Here is a 24,079-nt window from a genome sequence, read left to right on the forward strand (position 1 = left end):
AATGAATCCGTCCGTAGTGGCCGGTCCGTAGTGTCCACTTCACCCGACCAACAGCCACCGCTTTCTACTGCAGGGTGGCTGCAATCGACATAATATTTGTACTCATCGATATGACCCTGCAATATGCATATTTGATGATATTGTTCTCAAATCTTTTCGTCAAGGCCAAATATTTTCGGACGTTCAGACGATTGCGATTTTGAAAACAACAAAATAAACGAATGACTTTACTACTTGTGTGGACAGTCACGGGCGACGAAGAATAACTATTGTATATAGATAATACAAGACGTGTACGACACGCTTATTTTGTCAAGTTTTATTTACTATGTGAAAACCGAATACATTATTTCAAGTTTAAATCTATCTCAAAAACTGTTAATTGTGCAACCATTTCTTATCAGAAATCCTATCGATTTGTGAATAAGAAATTATTACAGTTAGAATGCGACCAACAATTTTTGAATTGTAATAATCTTTTAAGGTTGTGAAAAATTTAAAATGTTCATACTTTATTTTCGTTTAATTATTAACGTTATACAATTAATGTGTTCGTATAGGTAAAACATGTAGCATGTAGGTACCTACTAACTAGTTTCTAGTTGTATGTTTTGTGAAATTTTATACCACAAATTCCGTTTTTGTATCTTCTTAAATAGGGTTTTAAAATTAATTATAAATTAAGTGCTAGATATTATATTATTATAGTTTCGGAGCGTATGATTTATGTACTAGATTTACAATGATGCAATATGTGTTTTTCATTGAATTTTTGTGTTTGAAAAAAGACTCAGAACTTCAACTGATAAGTAAATAGATCAGATCGAGTCTAGTTTGTAATCTGAGGGGCATACGTAAAAAAATAAACTTGCAAATGTAAAGTAAACTCTTTAAGTTTTCTTTAACTGATATTTTAAGAAAAAGTATAACGTATTGTCACATACATTTTTATGAGAATTTGAAATTCAAACTTTATTGACATTAAAGGTCTCCACACACTTCAGAGGTGGTGATTGTCGCACACGGCACCACCAAGACAAAATAATTTTATTTGTGCTACCGCTACAGTATGTGGAGACCTTAAGAAAGGTATAATAACGATTTTTGCTCAAACTATTTTTGTTGTTTTTTTAATATTCAAAATGTACCTATTATTCGTAAAAACTTGAAATATTTCTTTTATTACTTAAATTATCTTGTTATTGATAACGTTGACTAGTAATGACTTTTAATAAATCTAAATTTACATAAAAATATTTATATACGTCTAATAATATAATGTTTATCCAATATGATTCACCAAGAATTCGAAAACACATATGCCCATTTTTCTTTTTCTAATGTTTTTATTTCTTAATATATGGCTATTGAAACTTTTAAATATACCGAAGAATCATATTGTTAACTATTTATATGTATAATTAAAAAATTTTCTTGATAATTTTCAAAAAAGAGGTTAGTTCTCATTTGAGAAAAAAAGAAAAAAAGTTGAAATCACCCCTCCTTAAATGGTAAAATTGTATAACAAATAATAGCTTTTACCAAATTTGAGAAACAGTCTTGGAGATTACTCTTTCATGGCCTTATGCCTCATTGTAAAATAAATATTATTTTATCGTCCAATAGGTTATCCATTACAGAGGAGTAGTGCAAGCACTTAATAGCCCCTCCTAATAGTTACGCGTATGGTTTTAACCTACGACATTATTAAACGAAAAAATAAATGACTTATAGCAACGGTCCCCACTACGCGGCCCGCGGGCCACATGCGGCCCTTTAGTAACTTTATTGCGGCCCGCACTAAAATTAAATTGTTCATTCTAAAATCCAAAATTCTATAAATAGTGAATAAACCGAACGTCGCTTATTATCTTATCATTTTTATTTATTTTATTTTTCTATTTACTGCGGTTGTCAACATCAAATACAACCGTAGACATAAACAAAATTATAAAAAAAACAGAAAGGTACCGCCCATCAACATCACATCAAAACAACATTAAATCAAATAAATAAATTTTAATATTATATAAATATCAATATTAATCTAATAATTTAAAAAATATATAAATTTAATATAGGTACTAACATAATAATATGAATAATTTTATTTTGTATAAAATAAACTATGAATTGAAATTTAAAATTGTAATTATAAATCCAAGAAAAACATTTATGTCATTCGCGTACTTTTTCCTACAATACATATATATAATTTTTATGTTTTTAATTATTAAAAAAATAATTAAAAACGTATGCGGCCCGCAAATAATTTTCAAAAATTACATTTGGCCCATTCTACAATCCTAGTGAGGACCGCTGACTTATAGTAATAGAAATTAATATTATATAATATCGATCACTAAAAACAGAGTCTAACACACCATCTCTGCTCAGAAACATTTATCAGGTACAAGGGTACAACGATCATTATTGTATTAAAATTTAGCAGATAAATTAGTGATTAGCTTCCTCAGTGACCAAGTATCTACATTTGAAATCTACTACACAGCAGAGTGACTTTTCTGCACCGGTTTTAAAAATTATATTATTGAGACATTTTTACATATTATGAAAAATGATTTACAAATATAATTGTTTATTCGTACAACTCCAATTTGAGATAAATAAGATTATTTATTTATTTATAAAAAATCAACGGACCAAAGCCCTTTAACAAAGAAAGAAAAACATAATAAATTAATTGGCACAATATGAAAACAATAGACAAGTAATAATAATAAAAGCAATAAAATAGTGGATAGGTATATATGGGTAATTATGGATAGGTAACTTATAAAACCATAAACACATAAGTTTTTACTTGAGACAATTTATTTTTAACTTATGTTCAATGTCGTCTTGTGATATTGTGGATAAAGGTTGTCAGATTAGAACCTATAAGTAATAAGTAATTGGTAATATTATACAATAATATAATATTCAATCTAATAACTTCCAAATAAGGGAGTAACGTGCCTAATATTACTAATTATCTGAACTCTTGTTGTAATAACCCATAAATTATGATTATTGGTTAACGAAAACTTTTATACTTTACAATTGGAATTCTATTACAAAGAACTACACGTTATAGTAATGAAACATCCATTTAATTTTACAAGTAAAACTGTAATTTAATGAATTTATTGAATTGTTAACGAATAAAATAAATAAAAGTCCGATTTATATTTTGTATTAATGATAATAGCATTATTTGAAATTTTTTTTTTATAATCAGTCTCACACTTGATTTCAAACGTATTTAATGCAACTATTCGTTCCAGTTGGTTATCAATGTTATCATTTTACGTCTAAAATGTTGATGGAGAGCGTCTTCTGTATCCTAATTTGCTAAAAACTCGCAATAGGTAGTGGTCTTACAATGATATTGCATTGTGAGCAAACAAAACAGAACTATATAATATCTCTGTGAAATCTATAATTGGGCGACAAACAAAATTTTTTTTATCAAATTACAAATTAAATCCCTGTAAAATTGAAGTAAAATTATACTTTTACCACCGATTTATAATTAATCATACTTTTTCAAAAATAAATAGAATATTATAAATTATAATCATTCATAATCACCTTTTATTTTCATAATTTACAATGCAAATTTTTGGGTAAGCAGTTATTACATATTAATTGTTGCACATCCTTGATCTTATCAATTTAAATAATAACGCTATGAATTTTACATGGTAAAATTTAGTATATTTGAAGTTTTTATTTTCATTTTCAATGTTTTTCATGAAATAGATTAAAATAGTTTAGGTTATTTTATATTTAAAATGAATAGTTACAAAATACCATTTTATATTGGACTGACATTTAATTTTAATTTGAAAATGTACAAATTATACAAAATTAAATTTTTTGCTTTGAAACTTTTCAAATATTTGTTTTAAGTACATGGTAGTGTATAGTTAAAAAATATATTTTATTACATTTATGTATATGAATTTATTTTTTAACATTCTTTCAGTTAACATTTAAACATTATTTTACAATATTCCCTGATTAGCCATGGAAAAAAGGCATAGGTACTGAATAGATTTGTCTTTTAAGATTTAGTTTTGACATTAATAATATAGTTCTTATAAATAATTCTACATATTAAGACCCAGCGTTACACATTTTTCACTATGTATATGATTTGTTCATATCAATTTATATTGATTAAATACTTAAGTTATTGTACTTGCTTATAACATAGTTTGTCAAACTTCATTCAATGCTAATTTTTAACGACATATAATAGATAAATACAAATATCTTAGATTAATATCAACGTATCAAACATTTTTGAGACAATTTTTTTAATAAGTACTTTAACGTCACAAATAATTTTTATATTTAGTTCATGTGTACAAAAAAAGTTATGTTTTACATAATTAGGTAACCGAAAATAGAGCTCAAATATCACACTGATTAAAGCATTAAGTATAATATTATAATGAATACAAATATTATAAATATAATATTATTTTTTGAACATTATAAACATCTTTGCAATAATGGTACTTATATTAGAAATATTGCACCTGGACGGCTTTATGTCGTAACACATGAATGTTTATAGTTAACATAGTTATTATATATAGTTACTTATAAATTATCATAATATTAATAAGAATTTAAAAACAATCATTTTGGCTTGAATAAGAATAAGCTTATACCTTACAATTATTGGACATTTGAATAATATTAATACCATCATTAAGTTACATTATCAAATCTTCATAATACCTATAATAATTTAGGTTCAATATTTTTATAAATATAAAAGTTCATAAATATTATACAATTTCATAATAATTAATAAAATATTTTGTGAACACAATCTAACGTGCTTAAATGTGTAAGCAAACAATAACATGGAACGTGACGAAATCAAGCAAAAACATATATAACGTGAGAATCATACACTTACAATTAATGTATAATAATGTAATTATATATTCGTATAAATTATTTTAAAATACCGTTGTACATTTTATCGTTGAAAATTAATTATAAAATTATTTATTTCATTGTATACATACAATAGTATATTATGTATAACTCTATTAGTAATAATTAGTTATATAAATGAAAATCATGTACGATTTCAACGATTTTAACAATAATAGTGGACTTATACAACAACAAAAATTATAATACTTATAATAATGAAATCACCCCCCGTGTGACACACTTTCTTCGGGGGGCAGTAGTGCGTTAGGAACTCCGAATCATCCAAAGCCGATAATATTATGTATATTTTTTTATTATGTTGTGCCGTTTTAAAATGTTAAGTCCAACGTTACCAAATAGATCGACCGTTATAGCCATAAAGAGTGGTTTTGCGTAATATAACCTTTTATATTTAATTGTTTATGTTGTTTAGCTGTATTTAATACTTATATTTAATCAATCCAGATAACTACTGTCCCGATTTTACATAGTAAAAAATTAAACAAAAATACAATAATAATAATAAAAATAGGTATTTGGTTATTTTTTTTTAATTACGATATCATATTGCCATATCCAAACGTGCGTGATGATAGTTAGTAAGGATTCAGGCTGGGATTTTGATAGAATGTCATTTTTTTCTGTTATTATAAAATGTAGCTTTATGAGTGGAAAATGTGTCTTAGTTGTAATTAATTATCTGAATTAAGTTAACTTATATAATTATTTATACTGCTTTGTAAATAAAAGAAAAATGATCACTGTGTGACACGTTTTCATTGTATAACTTTTTAAATGGTTAGAAATAATCTTTTAAACGTATTTTATAGTATGATTTTAAAGACATTTTTTTCTTAGGAGAACGCCACACGGGTATTTGTTTTCTCCGTTTTACAAACGTACAGCATGGAAAATTTAACGTTCAGAATAATTAATATATACGCTTTACTCTATAATCACTATGATTTCTAAAATTAGAATGAATTCACTTCCTATAAATTGTGAAGGCAAGAATATTATTTAGGGAATCTTGGAGTATTTTATTGATATTATTAATTTTAAGTTGGTTATGAACATTTTTAAAAGGTTTTTTTTTTGTTCATTGTAAAACGATCATAATTTACATAAAATTTATAATAAATAGAAATAAATTCACTCTAATTTAGAAATTACAGATTAAAACGTATTATTGTGAACGTAAAATATGACATGTACGTTTGTAAGACGGAGACAACAAATGCCCGTGTAGCGTCCTCTTAATGTTTTCAAATGGGACGATACGATTGATTTGGTAGTTTCAAGTGTGTCACGTGGTGTCACGCGAAGAATAGTCGTACGGCTGCAGTGGCCGAGCAAAGTCACTCATCGTGTCCGGTCGTGGACGCGGTCTTCCTGGCTGGCCGCAGTCTATCTAGGAGGCTCGTGACGGCCGGCCACCTTGGTCACCCGTAAGTCGGGTCGACGGTGAGAGACATGCGCTGGCCGCGGTCCACCCAGTTCTTGAGCCGGCCCCGGAGTTCTTCCAGGGACTTGGACTTGGCCTTGTTGATGCGCTTGTATTTGACGTCTTTCGGTTTGGTCACCGAACGGTGGTTACTCATCACCCGGTTATATGTGGTTGCGGTCTCGTTCTCGGCACCTCGGCCGTCTGTCTCCCGTCCGTCTTCCACCGGCAGACGACAAGCCGTCGAGCCGTCAGCCGTCGAAGCCACCGACGCCCGTCGCCGGTCCGTCCGCGAATGCGGTGGCTGTTCGGACGCGTCCTCTTGGCTGTTGCCCGACTCGTCCTCTTCCATGATCACCGCGCTGTCGCTGTCGTCCACATTGCCGTCGTCGGACGTCGGACCTCCATCTCCGCCGCCAACGTCGCCTCCACAGCATCCAGACACCGGTGCGGTCACGCCAAAGTCGGCGAGCCTGGAATGCAAACACCTGATGGCGTACTGTTGCCGCTCGATGACCACCTCGCGCTGGTCAAGCAGCTCGCCGATGGCCCGCTGCTTGCGACTAAGCCGAGACTCGAACAGTAGCAGGTCTGACGTCAACGACTCAAGCCGAAACCCGTACTCAGCACTCATCTGCATCAGTCGTTCTTCCTGCAAAAAACAGCAGTGAAGTTTAATTTTGATTAAAAATAATAACATTTTTTGTATTTTTTTTTTTTTTTTTTTCATCAACTTGTTGGTTATATAATATTAAGTGTGTTATTACAATGTACCTATATATATACATATATATATACTACGATATCTATATAATCTATATTTTATTATGATATTCTTACGCATGACCTGTAGTTTGCCACTATAATATTAATGGCGACCAATCCTCAATGAAGAACCTTCCTTTAGTGAACAGAGAATATTTTGCCGATATTTCCTAGTCTCCTATAAGGTGAGTTAAATGGTATTCTTTCAGAAAATGGAAAATTTATACGTCTCATCTGTTATATAGCAGTTATAGGTGAAATGGAGAATTTTTATTTGACTTAGCACAAATTTGACCTTTACACTTACGAGTTACGACTGAAATTTATGTGTACCTAAATAAGTTATAAAAGTGGTGGTTAAACGGATCTCCTATGATATTAAACATATTAAATATTTTTGTTAGATCTTCTGACCATTATAAATTATATTTTTAAGGATTAAATAGTGCAAGATAAGAAATTTGTCACATCCTTCCTCTTATAACAAAATCTTTGACCGCCACTTACTTATATAATATTTTGAATTTTATACTTGCTCGACTTAATTTTTAAAAACGTCAAAAAGCAATCCTTATCTCATAATATTGTTAAAAAAAAAAATTAATATATGATTATATAATTACAATTTACATTAAGTATATTGAAATAATATATTATAAACAGTAGGTACTTGAAAATTATATACACAACAATATTAATTTTCCTGTTGGGAATTTGTACAATACTACGTGTGTGTGTGAGTTGTTTACCTTAAAAAATATCGTGTTAATCTGTGCCAAATCGGGGTTATACTAAATAGTAATGTGGATGTTAGAAGTTGCCGGGTCTCAATGAAATAATGCGTTAAACCATTTACCGGTCTCCCAGCGTCGTATCATTAAACACATTGGTACGAGTGAAAAGTAAATACCAAATATTATATTGTAAATTTAGTTTCCGCTGTGCCATTAAAACCATGTAATAATTGCATAGACGTGTAATGTGTTTTAATGAATATTATATGGGTATAATATTATTATATCGATCATCAGCGAAACTTTTCTGAACACATATCATTATAAGTTTTACGACCACGTATATCGAATTATTATAACTCTCTGATCGTGACGAAATAATCATTATTTTTCTATTCGAAACCCGTAACGTTTGGTATTTATCAATCGTAATAATAATAATAATAATAATACCAGCTATATCATTCCGCAGCGACTGTTACGTGACTCGTTCAAGAAGGTTGTTTAGGTGCAGCATCAAGGAAATCGTTATCATTACGCGAAATGTATATTTTATTTGTGTAAGAATACCATTTGTCGTTTTGAGTGAATCTTCTTTTTATTCTATAATATTATGTTAGTGTTGTATGCTCCTGACTCGTCCGCTCGTTATGTAACAACATATTTTCATTATTTCGAAAAAAAAAATGGTTATAATAATAAATAATACCTTATTGTTTGAAACATGTTAGAAAACAGGAAACCCACGGACGCATTTTAAAAGTAAATCAAGTCGATTTGTGATATATCCAAGTTAGGTAATGTGCGTAATAAACGGGATTATAAACGACCACATAAGGATAGGATAAAATGGAAAAAAATTAAATTAACGAGATAAGAGAAAACTAATGTGTAAGTCACCACCTCCAAATAATGACTGGACGGAAGAGAGGGGAAAATAATCGAAGAAAACGCTATAAATTGAAATAACATATTATAAAAAAAAAGGCAATAGAACACAGACGCATAATACTAGCAGTGTAATCGGATCGATACGATAATTAGTATTATCATTATTATTAACAGCAACTAAAGATTTCCCGTTATTTTCCTCAACCGATTTTCAAGATGTTTTTTTCCTACATCGACCCGGAAAAGCACGGGGTAACGAATTCGAATTACGTTTTGAACAGAGTTTATTTTTTTTTTTGTTTTCTTCTTCGTTTTCTTTTGTTCCTCTGTAGGTGTGTGCGGGTTTTTAACGGTACATCGTCGTTGGCCACCGTTTCGGTCCGCATAATACTTGGCGTTTACGACCTACACTTACTACTTAGGTACATATACATAAACACACATATATATATATATGTTTATAGTTTTAGAACACAAAATAGTAATTCCAAGTTTGACGGATTCGTATATTTATAAAACGTGAGCGACGAATAATTACGGCTAGTAATAATAATAAAATAAGTAATGAAAATATAATATGAATAAAGACTATTCTATGTTAAACTGTAAAACAGTTTTTAATTGTTCTATTCCGAATTGTGTGTACGAATGATTTGTCTTAGTAAATTTGTTTCAGAGATAATACTGATAATTATGTATCTATTAGTAATATCGAATAAGGTCATAACAAATATTTTCACCGTTATGTGGCTATTATAGTAGGTAATCTAATTATAATGAATTACAATATTAAACGACGAATAATAAATGAAATAAATAATTTAGTTTAAAACCTTGTTTTAATCGAGCACGAGAGCATTAATAAAAAAGTAGTTGCAGTCAAACTGCATTCGTTGCGGAACTAAAATAATATTATGCTGATCACTAGCTTATAACAATAAAAACGTATTATAATCATTAATGGTATTACTGCTGCAGGTAAGTGATAATAATACCAAAATATAGGTAAACTTTTGCGCGGAACTTATTCTCATATTAATAATATAATAGACGCCTACGATTTTCGCAACGACCTCAGAAGTCAGCATGATTTTTACGCGACTTGACACTGTTGGTATTATAATAATAATGTGGCGCCCGCCTTGAACTTGTCACGGTGGAGGTTAAACGCCCGTGCCCCATGCGGTGATGGCGGCGCATTTCACTCGACGGACCGCTGCAACAGTGGTCCGTAAAATGATTGATATAACTGTGGCGTGCCAAAAAAAAGTAACATTTCTAGTCTTAAATAAACATAACAGCGTGTTCAATAATAATATTCAATACATTTTTTTTTTTACTATTTAAAGTTTTCCTGACAATAATCATCTAAACTTAGAGATGGAGAAGTAAGTTTTTGATATTTTGTAAATCAGATCATGATAGGTAAGAACTATGTTTTTTTGATGTACAGAAATTGTTAATAATGAAATAGGGTCGTGGAGAAACTAGAATACTACAGTGATGAATATTGCAATTGCAGGTCGAACGTGACGGTGGCAGTTGGATTGTATTAAAATACTTTTTATTTTTATCGAATAAATAATATTCGATCCTAATCTAAATAAACTCCCGGCTATCGTATTTCAAATAATTATTGTTATAATAATTACAACATTGTGCTGTTGAACATTCTATTAAATTAAATCATTGCAGTGACGGGAAATCAAAGAATAATACTGCTCAATAGCTACACAATGTAAAAATAATTTTCTAATAGCACCGTCAAATTAAAATTAGCCTATGTGGGCTTTATTTGTAAGTGAATAAAAAGTTCAACTGTCAGGCGCGAATTCGTATAAAAGTATGTGTTACAATAAATTTTAGGACTGTACATGACTTAAGATTGTAGCTAAAAAGAATATAACGAATTAATACATAAATAATAAAGAACACATTAACTGAATACTGTATATACACCTATAAATTATAATTTATAATATAAGATTAGACTGATTAGAGTGGCTGTTTAAAAATAAAATTCTCCAAATTTGAAATTTGAATAAAAACAAAAAATCTTTAATTTCCTATTGCAATAATTTAATATAATAATATTAACAATGCATTTATGCCATTTGTATATAGTTATTATTGCATCAGATATTATTTGTTGGTAATAAATAAATTAAAAATCGGTCCGCTTATAATCGATATCATATTTAAATGCTTCAAACTTCAAAGAGCCTAACCGAATTGGTACCAATTGTTTTTGCAGCTAGCCTATTGTTATTATCGATAATACCATAAATCGGGCAGATTAAAAAAATTACACAAAAACTAAATTCAAAGACAATTTATGGGGAAACGAAAACTATAGTGTATTGTACATCATTATAAAAACGTAATTGTTCCAGGAAAAAATAATACATATATCACTTTCAGCAAGTCATGCACTCATGCGGGTAAAATATTTTTGCTGATATACATCGATGTACTCTGGTGCGATTATACTTTAGAGACCACTGTGTAGTTGTGGCGGTGTATTGTGCGCGGGAGACGTGAGCATTTTTTATTCGGTGACTGTTATTATTATAAACATTATAATAATAATATTATGTACGCGGACGACCTTATACACAAAAACGCCGCGAGATATTATGTCAAACAAGAAATCAACTCGCGAAGTAAAAACGATAATTTCTAATGTCCATAACGCGTGTTTTCGATCTGCCGTTCAAGTTGCACACACCTCGCACATATATATAAGTGACAGTGCAGGTGTCATAAAGTTGAGCACAGCTGATGCCGTTTCGTTTTACAATCGAAAGTGTATTGGTGTGTGTGTACAGTGTCAAGGGTGAAGTAATGGTGACGCTTTCAGCTCTAAGTGCCCACATGAGATACAATATCAATATGGTTATAGAATTTCAAGTTTGACCATATTGGATCTGCATATTAATTTTATTCCGATTCGCCGATAATGAATAACTTATGTAATATTTTAGCTCGGCACCTATAATATTAACTACAAATTATTTCATAGGGTTCCTAGCATAGGCGCACATAGGGTGTGAATTTAGGGGGTGCTGAAATAATTTATAGTACACAGACCCGTGGGGAGCGAAGCCCCCCACTACACCACCCTAATACTATAATAATTGCATTGCAATAATTATAAATTTTATTAAAAATAAAAATAAATATTTTTTAATTATATTAAAAGTTATAATAACATGTAATCATTAATTATTAATGTTAGACAAAATTTAATTTTCTGTTTGATATCGCAAATGTTTGCATTATAATTTCCCCCTCTATTTTATTGGTAAGATCTCTCTCAATGCTAAGCGTAGATAGCTTGGTAAATCTTTCTATCTTTCTTGGCCCATATTGGTGCGTAACCAGTTTTTCAATCTACGCATAGCTGAGAAGGAGCGTTCACACGTTGACGAAGAAATTGGAATTGTTATTCCCAATAGCTTACAGACATTTGGAAACGAACTTTTATAAAATTGATTTTTCATGCCTTCATATATAAAGCTGGCTGGTAGACTATTCATTAAAACCATCATTTCTGCTGATAAACTAACTGTTGATATTTTCAAAATATCCTGATATACATAAACAGATTTATATAATAATATTTCAAAAGATATGACTATGTAATAAATATTTTAAATAGTTTATGCGGTGCTAATTTTAAACCTGGGAGTGCTAAGCACCCCCAAGCACCCCCCTATGTGCGCCTAACTTCCTAGAACCTCAAGCATCTATAGTAAAGTCGTCGTGACACAGATTCATGGAAAGACATAGATTTATTAGATTTTCGAAAAGGTTGATAGTGAAATTGGATGTTTTATTGTACCTATATCTATCAGAATTTACTATTTTTTTTTTCAAAATAAGTATCGTTTTTTGAACCACAGATTTAACTGTATCGTCGCAATACTATTATTATTGACCGATCACAAGGCACGTAACAATTAACGCGTATCGAACAGTTTTTTTTTGTGGTGGTGTTTGTTTAATGATATTATGCATACAAACATACGTAAGACGAGTGTTATTGAAATATTATGTGTTTTGTCTAATTTATATAGTGTTTAAACAAAAACAATGTATCTCGTGTGTGTGAAACGTAAAAACCTAATCGATAAGGCCGCGGGTGAATGTCGAATACGTCAAGACAAAACACGAAAACAATCCAAAATATTATAATATATGCGGTCGATTTCCCGCTATGTTTATAAGGGAGACAACTACTTATACATAGCTCTTCTCCGATCATCATAAATAAATTATGATATGATGCAACCGTACCTGCATTTTGGCTTTTTTCCTCCACAACAACGTCTGGTGCGTCTGGAAACGGCATCGGTCTCTCAGCTGTTTTATCACGATTCGAGCTTGTTCGATGGTCAAAACTTCTTCATCGTCGTTGGCGTCATGATTTTCGTCTTCTCGCTGTTGCTTCCCCTCCTCATCATGCTGCTGCTTCTGGTTCCGCCTCCCCGGAGACCCGTCGTCCGGGACCGCGGACGTAGGAAATTCTTCCGGTACCTCTGCCGCGCCCATTCTGGAACGGAACCACGAAAAAATGATGAGACATATACGTTTTAAGACCTGTACAGTCGATCGCGCGCACATTTTACAATTACAGAAGTTTTCGTAGAATTATTGCGTACGAGTATACGACAGCCGCTGCCGCCGCCGCTCCGTGCGCATGCCATCATCGCACAATAATAATATACTCGGCTAGTAATGGTATAGTTGTAGTGTACACATTATTATTATTATTATTATTATTATTATTATTATTATTATTACTACTTTATTATTATCACGGTATTTCGTTTAGGCGGACGACTCAGTAACAGCCGACAACACTCGTTAATCGATAAGCCGCAATGCAGTGTCGTACGACCTACGACCACGTTTCGTCGAATTAGCGCGCGCGCGCTCTCTGACAAACCTCTTTTTACGGTTTTCTCATATATGTAAGTGACGTAACGCAGTTAAACGCGTGCTCCCGTATCGTTCATACATTATACAATTATAACTTATTATTATTATTATTATTATTACTGTCATGCAGAAAAATATCGCAATAATATTATCGGTATATATATTAATTTAATTAAACATTATCAGGACATGGTCGGCTCCGTAATCGTCACACTCAAATTCTAGGTCGATTTTGAGACTTTTTTGTTAAAAACAGACGCCACTATTCTCGTCTATATTCTTATAAAATTATTTACCAACATTTTTCAAGGTGTCGTGGTCGCTTATTATACGTGTCTACATTATACATTCAAAATATTCCATAGTAGGTAATGTTTATTTAATTTTCTGAACGATCGAAGCTCTATAATGAGATTAACTTTTGATTTTACGTGACCCTTTTATACATTTACTACGATATGGCAATGCGAAAAACATGAGGCCAAAAGAAGTGGCATTGACCCGTTAAAAAAACCTCCTATAGCGTAGGATTTGTGGTCGCAAAATGCAAACAAAATATGCGTAATCTCACGTACAGCTACAGAAATAATAGTTGTTTGCTTTGGTTTTAAAATAACGGATCATTTTAAAATAATTACATTTAAATAATTTTCGTTGCAGACAGTTGTGTGATTATTAGCAAGATAATTCAACGAACATTTCTGAATTTTGTAGTTATTAAATTATCGTTGGAATTGATTTTAGGTGTGTTATTATTATTATTACATTATTAGGTACATGGTTATATTCATGAATTCCATTTGCGTTAAAATCAAGAGTCTCAAATTTAAAGTTGAAAAATACATTATCTAATTTAATAAAACGTTATGGATACAAATTAATTTTATTTTTTGTTAAATCAGTATAAACTGACAATTAATCTGGTTATCTGGTTGTGGTGTGCGGCTATGTATTGAAAACAGCAGACTTACGATATCATTAATACTACAGTCACACGTTCCCTGAAACTTAACTAATATAACTGCAGTATTCTGACATATGAATACCTACCATATATCTTATCGAATAAATTAGCGATTGTTCTAGTTTTGTATTAGATTCCTCGAATTGGCCTTCAAAACGGCCGTTGGATGGTAAAATTTGGTTTTTGTGCATTTTATGTTTTCCAAGCGAGACCGTAATATTATTTTTATGGTACATTTTTTGTTCCCTTTCGACGTTTCTCTAACAATGTTTTTTTTTTTTCACACAGGTTTTGGATCTAAATAAAACACCGGCGATTATTATAATCGAATTCCATTGGTGGCGCGGCAATTCGTCGTAATAGTGCATTGCGCTTATTATTATTCTTTTTTTTTCCATGACATTGGAACTAACCGAAACAATCTATACTAATGGTGCGCACAAATCGAAAAGAAAAAAACATCCCACCTTCATGGTATAATATGTACAAAGCAGGAATTCTTTTTCGACCGTCCAAATTACTAGGACTTTTTTTACACACACACACAAACCTGTACATAGTATTAATAGTATTATTTTTCGTATTGGTTGAAAGATCGTCTACATATATAAATGTTATATCGTACCTAGAGAGAATTTTCATTGTCGTAATTTCAAGGTCGCGGTGGACGGCATATATATTATATTATTTTTTAATATCATTATACATAATAGTACACAACACTTTCAAAGCCATACTCGTCGTACTCGTTATATAACCCCCACGATATTGGCTTTGGAAGTCTGATAGAAATAGTTGTGTCACGTCCACTGAGCTCTAAGGAAACAATCATTCGTCTGTCGAACTGCGAAACCACGTAATATTATATTATACTTGTACAGTCTTATAGAACAGGAAAAACAATATCAGTTCGCACGATATAATAATATTATATCATATAGTTACTATTGTTATTATTATAGGGTTTAGATTTAAAGGCGATACATAAATAATTAAAAAATGGCATATTTTATAATACGGGATTCACACAATATACTCACTCAAAATTTTTAAATACATTTTAAGACCATGTAATTTTAAAAGTTTTGAACTTCTTGTACTACTTAATATAAAAGTCGTTCCTCATCTCCAGAGAACTTGCCCCAGAATACAACGCATGTAAGAGTAAGGATAACCTTATAACCTTTCAATCGACCACGATTGTTACCATATTTCCAAAATATTCTGAAGAACGGACCAACCCAAATTTTTTCCCACTATCTCTCAACAAAAAAAAACACAAAAAGCAATATAATTCATATTATCTGTCCATACTGTAAATTTAAGTATAATAAATTGAATACATCTGTACATTTTTATTCTGTTTTTCTCATCCTTTCTTTTCGATGTTACAACTGTAGGCTAATAACTCATGGTTTATTCTAAATAATAAATAAATAAATACTTTACTAATTTCATACGTAAACGTATATGATGCTGTCATAATATCGGGTGTTAGAATGAAAGTTAAATTGTCCAGTATGAAAAGATCCTAAATAATTTTATTACATTTTTGACAAATAAATATGTGCCTGTTTGAATATTACCGTATAACAGTTATACTATAACTATTTATACTCGTATAAATATATACCATATTATTATAGATAATTGTATTTTTCTTAAATTCTATCAAAAATAGTGTATAAATTATTGAAGTATAAACTGATTAAGTAATATTTGATTGAAAAATACATCTTTTTTTTTATTGAACATATTAACATCGACAACAAATTTTAATCTTATTAAGTATTATAAAAGATTATTTAAAAAATATAGTGAATTGTTTTTGAGGAAAAATATATTGGACTGTTGAAGAGTTTTTGTGCTAGGCCCGTGGGTGTTGTGCGACTCGAGTAATAGACGTAGTATTAAATAGCACATACTATAAGTACTGTACCAATGTTTTGCTATTTTTCCTTTTGCATCTAAACGGGTGGTCGTGGATCACGAATATTCAGTCGTTTGGACACGTGGGCCCACAGTGAGAATAATAATATTATCGTCATGCATTTACACCGTGGCAACAAACGGATGGGAATATGTATGCATTATACACACTATGCATGTATATAGAATAGATATTTAGGTCAACACGGACACGCCATGCCGGACATTAACGACTTGACATTTAAATCGATGCGACCATCAAGACGTCAAGTGTGTCTTAATACATAGGTATATAATATTATATTATGCATAATGCAAGAATTATATATTATTATTATAATATTATATTATATATACTTACGCGTAAACAAATATAGCGGTGCTTAAAATATAAATGCATCTCTATGATTTACGGTTTGATGATCAAGTCTGCGAGGAGAAGTAAAACGACGATGCCTACAGCGAAATACGCGAACTCGGTCGTAGCTGTAGGAGGTAACATATAATATTATTATTTTTGTGCGTTTTTGCCTTCCGGCGGGTACACGATTTTTCGTCGATATAAAACACGAAGATAAGACAGGACGTACCTGTTGTACTATATATTTAAAATTATTGTGTCCAATGTCCCGTATAATATAGGTAATATTATTATTATCATGACGAGTATTATGGAGTATTGCAGGCAGCAGTTATAATAAGGGAGTTATTGTAGTTACAATCGGCAAATTAATGATTATTCCAACTGAAATCCCATTCGATTAGTAATAACTAATAATAGTAATAATAATGTATTGTCGTTTATTATATTGTATTAGGTAATACATAGTATACCTAGCTGGTCCAGGTGTCTACTGCACGTGTATGCCGACGCCACCCATAGTAATATTATTATGTTCGATTGCCGTGTTGCATAAAACACAAAATACGCTGCTTGTTCGTAATATTCAAAAAAATACATTTGTATTATGTTTCACATACATTGTATTGCGTAATATTCGATCTGGCGCCACAATAATATTTTACTATTGTGGATGTATATTTTATTTACTTGTAACATTTAAAGAATTAAAATACAAGTGTATTGAAGTACAATTAGTTTTGATTGAAAGTATAATAACATTAATAATTATTAATAACTATTATAACATTTAATTTTAATAGCATCAATAGCGTTACAAGATATTTTAGACAGTTTGATTTGATTTTATTGATATTTTCTGGGCTATTTGTTTATTGTGTTTGAGAATAATATAATATAATTATTTTTATTAATAATGAAAGAATCTAAATTATATAAAAACATCGTGGAGAAAAAAAAATGTAATTTGAAAAATAATCGAACATCAAATTTTGTGACATTTTCTTTATGATTGTATTCTCACTCAAACACAAGTTAATGGAAAAATTAATAATAATATGGCCAATACTCGAAATTTTGCAAATAATTATTTAAAATTTAAAAATAATAAACTTCATGTTAGTTCGCGTAAATAAACTAGCTGTATACTTGAGTATTAAATTAGGAATTGAATAATTATATTTTTGAAATATTTCAAACAGGAATACAGTAAATGATATAAAGATATGAACTTTCAATCTTAGCCTAAAAAAGTAGTATATCAATAAGTATTATTCTATACATAAGAAGATATTATTAAGTATTTAGACAGTAAAGTAAATATAGCAATAATATTCTAACAATAAGAAACTATACAATTTTAATATTATAATATTTGCCTACGTTGTATTTGAAAAAAATCATATTATGCATTACATAATATTATGAATTGGAAATACATAGATAATATATATAAATTTTCTCAATGAAAATGCATTTTTTATGTTATAATATTGGCTATTTTATTAATCAATATCGTGTGTATAATTAATGACAAATGATAGGTAAAATAATTAAAATTAAAACTGCATTATTATGTTTTTATGATATTTCATTTGTATTATATTTTATTCATACGTTATCATTTGTAACAATGTGTATTTTTTCATAATATTTGGGATACTTAAAATGGTAGGGTTAGCGGAATTTGGGCCACAATTAGGATTTTCCAAATTTCTTATATCATTTATGTCTGATTACTAATTGCACTATTTTTACATCAAATTATCAAATAATAAAATTTAAATTATCAATACTTGTCCTCAATGACCTTAGATGATCGAGTTTTTTGTTTGGTGAATGATAATTTCATTTATTTTTATAAAACGTGAGAAACTATACGACAAATGACAATTTAAAAACCTTACCAGTATATAGGTAATGTAAATAAACAATGAGAAAACTTTTTATGAGTACCTACTGCAGTGCAAGACAAAAAAAGTTTTATAATGAGATCTGAAAAGAAATTTTCTCATAAATACATAAAAAAAAGTTCTTAATGATTAGGTAGCTGCAGAAAATGTAAAATTATACGTTCCACAAATAATACAAATAAAATTACATTTTTTCTATTTAAAGTTTTGGTCATCAATCGATTGTTCATAAAAAAAAAAAAAAAAATGTTAAATTACAAAAGGACTTGCTCTTCGTAAATAATTGTATTTCGTTGTGTTTGTTTTGTAAAAATTAAACGAATTCAAGCATAAATATTATTTTCAAGTGTATCCTTGAAAGTGCAAAACTTATCAAAAATTTTACGGCTGAAAATGAATATATATTTTAATATTTATACTATTATATTATAATATGTTAATACCAAAAAATTGTTTGGCCTGGATTTTGTTTGAGCGTGGGGAATCACCAAATTTGATAATATATAGGTATGGTGAGAAATCGAGGATGATAGATGATCGTGTCCGATCATCAGTGTTAACACTCGAGTAAATAATATGCTTTGTATGACAAGTCTTTGGAAATTAAAAAAAATAAATAAAGTTGTCGATATCAACAAAGAAAACCAGTAGAAATGTGCAAGAAAATATAATTAAGTGGGTGGTAGTATAGAAAATATTAATTTAAGACATTTATTTGAAATTGGACGTAATTTGTAGTTAAAATTGTTAGTTAGAGAACATATTATTTTAAACGAAAATTGCTTTTGACACCAACCGATACGTCAACACCCTCTCACCCTTCCCCATTTAAGTGGTTGGACTGTAGTTTAACTTCTATGAAAACTTCAAACAATACACGTCATGCGATGTTCCGTTCATATAGTTGTTATTATTATTGTGGTTCTTTGAGAATCGATCAAACTAAAATAAATTTCTTTTATATGATACCATAAATATAATAATATTATATTTGCATATATTATATCAACATATTTTATTCTCTATGCGTTGTTTACGTATAAATACTGTGTGTGTGAAATAATGTTTTTGACGTAAAAGACACATAATATTATATCTGCTCAATTGCCAGGTGGGTTTCACTGCAGGTTTTTCGCTGTGAAGACTGTATTTTAAATTTTATTTTTGGACCTCGCGAAAGACTCTCGTCAGTCGTCGTACACCGTTTATGGGCCGTTGTTTTCCAAGGTCCGTATCAGAAACATTGGCTGGAAATCGTGAACCGTTACACACACACACACACACACACACACACACACACACACACACACACACACACACACACACACAGAGCCAGCGCGTTCCCCTTCACTCGTAAATTATTATTTACCGATTTCGTGTAACGAAGTTACGAATGTAAGTCGGACCGAACAAAGAAGAAAATAGTATAATGATATTTAAACTAAATATTTTTACATATGTGTGCAAGCAAAACTTTGATTTCTTTCGTACGAAGCGTGTGTGTGTATATAGGTCTGTTGTTGTGATGTGTGATCTCTGCAACCACGTGAGTGATTTATATCATTTGGAGGTAAATTCGTAGAAACAATCGTAACAGTGGCGTGTGTATATCATTATGATAATAATATTGTAATTTAAAAACGGTTTTCTTTTTTGTATAGGTACACAGATAAGCACCATGTGGAGTAAAGTACTGGAAAGTCAAACGGATTTAGACGAAACGCGTGTACCTAATGTCCTAATTTATTTAAGAAATATACATAACTTTTCAGGTTCTTGGCGTTCAACATAATATATAAAATGGATATTAATCACTGTAGAGAAACAAAGCATAGTTCAACTAACCAACAAAATAATATATTCTGTGTTGTGTGTGTGTTTTTTTTCCAGTAGGTAGAGTGATAAAAATAAATGAAAATAGGTATCAACCGATATGAACAAATCGGGATAAATTTTCAGTGAAGTCGTACAGTTATATATATGGAAGTAGTTTGCTTGATCATATCCTTTATTATACGTGCATCGTATATAATATTATTCAATTAAAATTTTTTTTAAGGAACGCATACTAATGTTGTCATAATCGACTAAAATAGTGATATTTATATTTAACAATATGATTTGTATAAATTCTATCGATGATAATCTTAAGTATAGTTTGACTGTAAATGCTGATTAATTATTAATCAGTTAATATAAACTATATAATAATTTTGTAATTTTATTGTTTTAATGTTTTTGTCTGAACTCACGCTCTACACATATTTGTTTTGTTCGACGTTTAATAATATCATAGTTAGATGTCATATTAGTGAATGTTTTCAATATTATGGTCAATGTGATTGTAAGTGAGTTTAGTATGGTCGACATTTGATAAATTTATCGACCGCCAATATTTAGAATAGTTTGATCCTAAAATATGTAAATTAATTATTAATTAATATAAGCAAGTTATAATACTTTAATGTAATTTAAAAGTTAAAAAATTAAACCAAGCTTAAAAAATACCACTATATGTTGTAGGTATACATAATATTATAAAATTCACAATTATTTATCTTTATTTTTTGTATAATTAAGTCTATATATATATATATATATATATATATATATATATATCTCTTAAATTACATTTAAGAACCATATATGAAAACGTTTTTATTTATATTTTAAAGTAGGTACCTAAAGTTTTGTAAATTTCAGTTAGAAATCAATAAAGTAAAATATTTGAATAATGATTCATCTGAAACCTTCATTCTTACTTGGTAAAAAAAAGGCATAACATACAGTTCGTTGTTTTAATATGCTACATATTTTTTTTGATATTTTAATTTGTTTATCTTAAACCACACTCTACTTATATGTTATATTATATTAATTTTGTTGAACGTTCAATAATAATAATAATATTGTGGTAAATGCGACTGTAAATGGCTACATTATATATAATAGCGATCAGGCAGTAACGCTTGCGATTGCGGAAGAAGTGCAAGAGACTTAATCGTTGCATTCATGCGATTGCATTCGTCTGCAGGCGTATTTATGTAGGAAAGCTGCAGTTGTAATAGTGGTGAAGTCAAGTCGTGATGTCTTACGATTTTTTTTCATCCATTATTACAAACGACATTGAAAGGACTACAGTAAAAAGTGGTCGACTTGTTCGACCGTGCTTGCACGATAACCAACATTTCGTTGTACCTTCTAATATTGAGTTATATTAGGTGCAGCACGTATTTTTGTGTACTCGTTGTACACGGATTTCCAACGACCACAACTATTTCGATATTGCTTATCGATTGGTCATCCAAAACGATGTCATCTTTGTTAATATTATTATTTAAACAATATAGGTATAATGATATAGGTACCTATACGGGGCATATAATATTTTGACCAGCAACTATAGGTACTAACCACAAACGGGAAATCCGTAAGTGATATATTGAATTTTTCCCCAACGTGTCCAGCAGACGATAAAGGTCCAATTCAGACTTATAATAGTCTTTTTATGCATTGTGTTATCTGCAATGGTCTCTAACATAGATATATGCTACATATAGGGGGAGGTTTTTAGATACTTGCAGAAACACCCCCTCTACCCACCAAATTACACAAATACTGCTTAATTATGCTACCGTTTATAGTAGTGGCGTTTCCAGAAGAAGAGGAAAGAGGTAAAAGATTATATTACACCGGTGTCTAAAAACTCCCTTTATATTTATATTTTTTGGTACTAGGTATCACCTCAATAAATATAAAAGTATTATTATTTTTTACTTATAACACTTCCACACACACTGTTGTAAATTCTTGCGTATGAAATTGGTCATATGATTTTATTTTATTTTTTTATTTTCGAAGGAAGATTCTCAATTGTTGTATCATAGTTTTGGAAACATTTCCGGAATATTCCTTGTTCTCAGAAGGCCGAAAACGTTCGTTGTAAAATATTCTTAGAGGCAACATCGCATAATATGACTACTTATAATATCGTTATATTATAGTATCCATCGTTTTTCGAACGATTTTCAGCTCTGGCGGTGCAGCCGCCGGTCGGCTTTCTATATACCTATATCTACCTACGTTTAATATTACATTTGACATAGAACTCCGGTGGAACTCGATGTTTGAATAATAATTACGATCGGTCGGGTCTCGTGTACCGGAATTGCATCGATTACATTATAATGTGATAAAGTATTTAGTAGATGGCAGAGGTAACGTGGAGGTTTTCACCACGTTTGGACTGCGGACATATTATAATATATGTATAGTAATATTATTAGTACAATTTACAAGCAGTATAATAAACAGCGGTGCACGCGTGTGCGCGACGTTTTATAACACGTTATTATTATTAATAACAAATAAAATTTAAATATGAGTTGGTACTTAATATGCACGCGTATGGTAGTAATAATATTCGTGTGCATACATGTTAGACGTATAATATTGTCTTTATCTAGGTATGGAAAAAAAGAAAGAAAAAACCGCAATTGTTAACCATCGTTACAATTTCACCGTACGATAATATTATTATTATTATTATGTGCACTAACGCGTTTTAATTAGAATCGTTTACGAGAGAGACCGGTCGACTGTAATTGTAATTAGTTATTACGCTGCACTGCAGTACACATTAATAATAATAATAATAATACACGCGAGTACCGTATTATGGTAGAAACGTTTCAATCGTTTTTTTCTTATTTCCTTAATCTTTTGTACACACTGGTATGTATATTATACCACGGGAATACGATTCCTGATGTGATTGAAAAATTACGCTGGAAAAACTTATAGTCATTGTACTACAACTTACTATCATAGAGACCGTTCTTGAGGATAATAATTATTTTCCCGATTTTATTGCGAGATTGACCGTTACAGACACTTACATATTTTGGTCGCAATATATTCTTGATATATACGATTTGTGACGCATAAACCTGTATTTCAGAACCAGTAGTCAGACGTGTTCTGTCACGATACTAAAAAAAAGTTTAGAATAATAAACAATATTTAATAATAATAGTTTTGTTTAATCGATTTGGTCGATTAATCTCTTGTTACTAATTATTAGAATGACAAGTATATATGCATACTTATACATATGTTTTACAGTTACTGGACTAGACCACCTATATTATATTGTTAGGTGTTATGATTGAT

The 24,079-nt window shown here is 30.2% G+C and overlaps 1 protein-coding gene across 3 annotated transcripts in view; it reads right to left on the reverse strand.

Annotated features, from left to right (window-relative positions):
* Positions 1 to 3,818: 3,818 nt before the first annotated feature.
* Positions 3,819 to 24,079, reverse strand: part of LOC107165239 (uncharacterized) — a 34,469-nt gene continuing 14,208 nt past the window's right edge. The window contains exons 1-3 of one of the 3 annotated variants that reach the window (XM_089226560.1): positions 13,421 to 13,563; positions 13,096 to 13,351; positions 3,819 to 7,058 (exon numbers count right to left, since the gene is read on the reverse strand). In XM_089226560.1, coding sequence (XP_089082686.1) covers positions 6,405 to 7,058; positions 13,096 to 13,350 — 909 coding nt within the window. In that variant the 5' untranslated portion in view covers position 13,351; positions 13,421 to 13,563 and the 3' untranslated portion in view covers positions 3,819 to 6,404. Of the gene's footprint in view, positions 7,059 to 13,095; positions 13,564 to 24,079 lie in introns of those variants that run through there. The other 2 variants (XM_015513394.2, XM_089226559.1) reach the window with 2 other exon arrangements.

This window comes from Diuraphis noxia, unplaced genomic scaffold (genome assembly GCF_037042655.1).
Source record: "Diuraphis noxia isolate RWA-SAM2 unplaced genomic scaffold, SU_Dnox_SAM2 contig0004, whole genome shotgun sequence".
Taxonomy (NCBI): Eukaryota; Metazoa; Arthropoda; class Insecta; order Hemiptera; family Aphididae; genus Diuraphis; species Diuraphis noxia.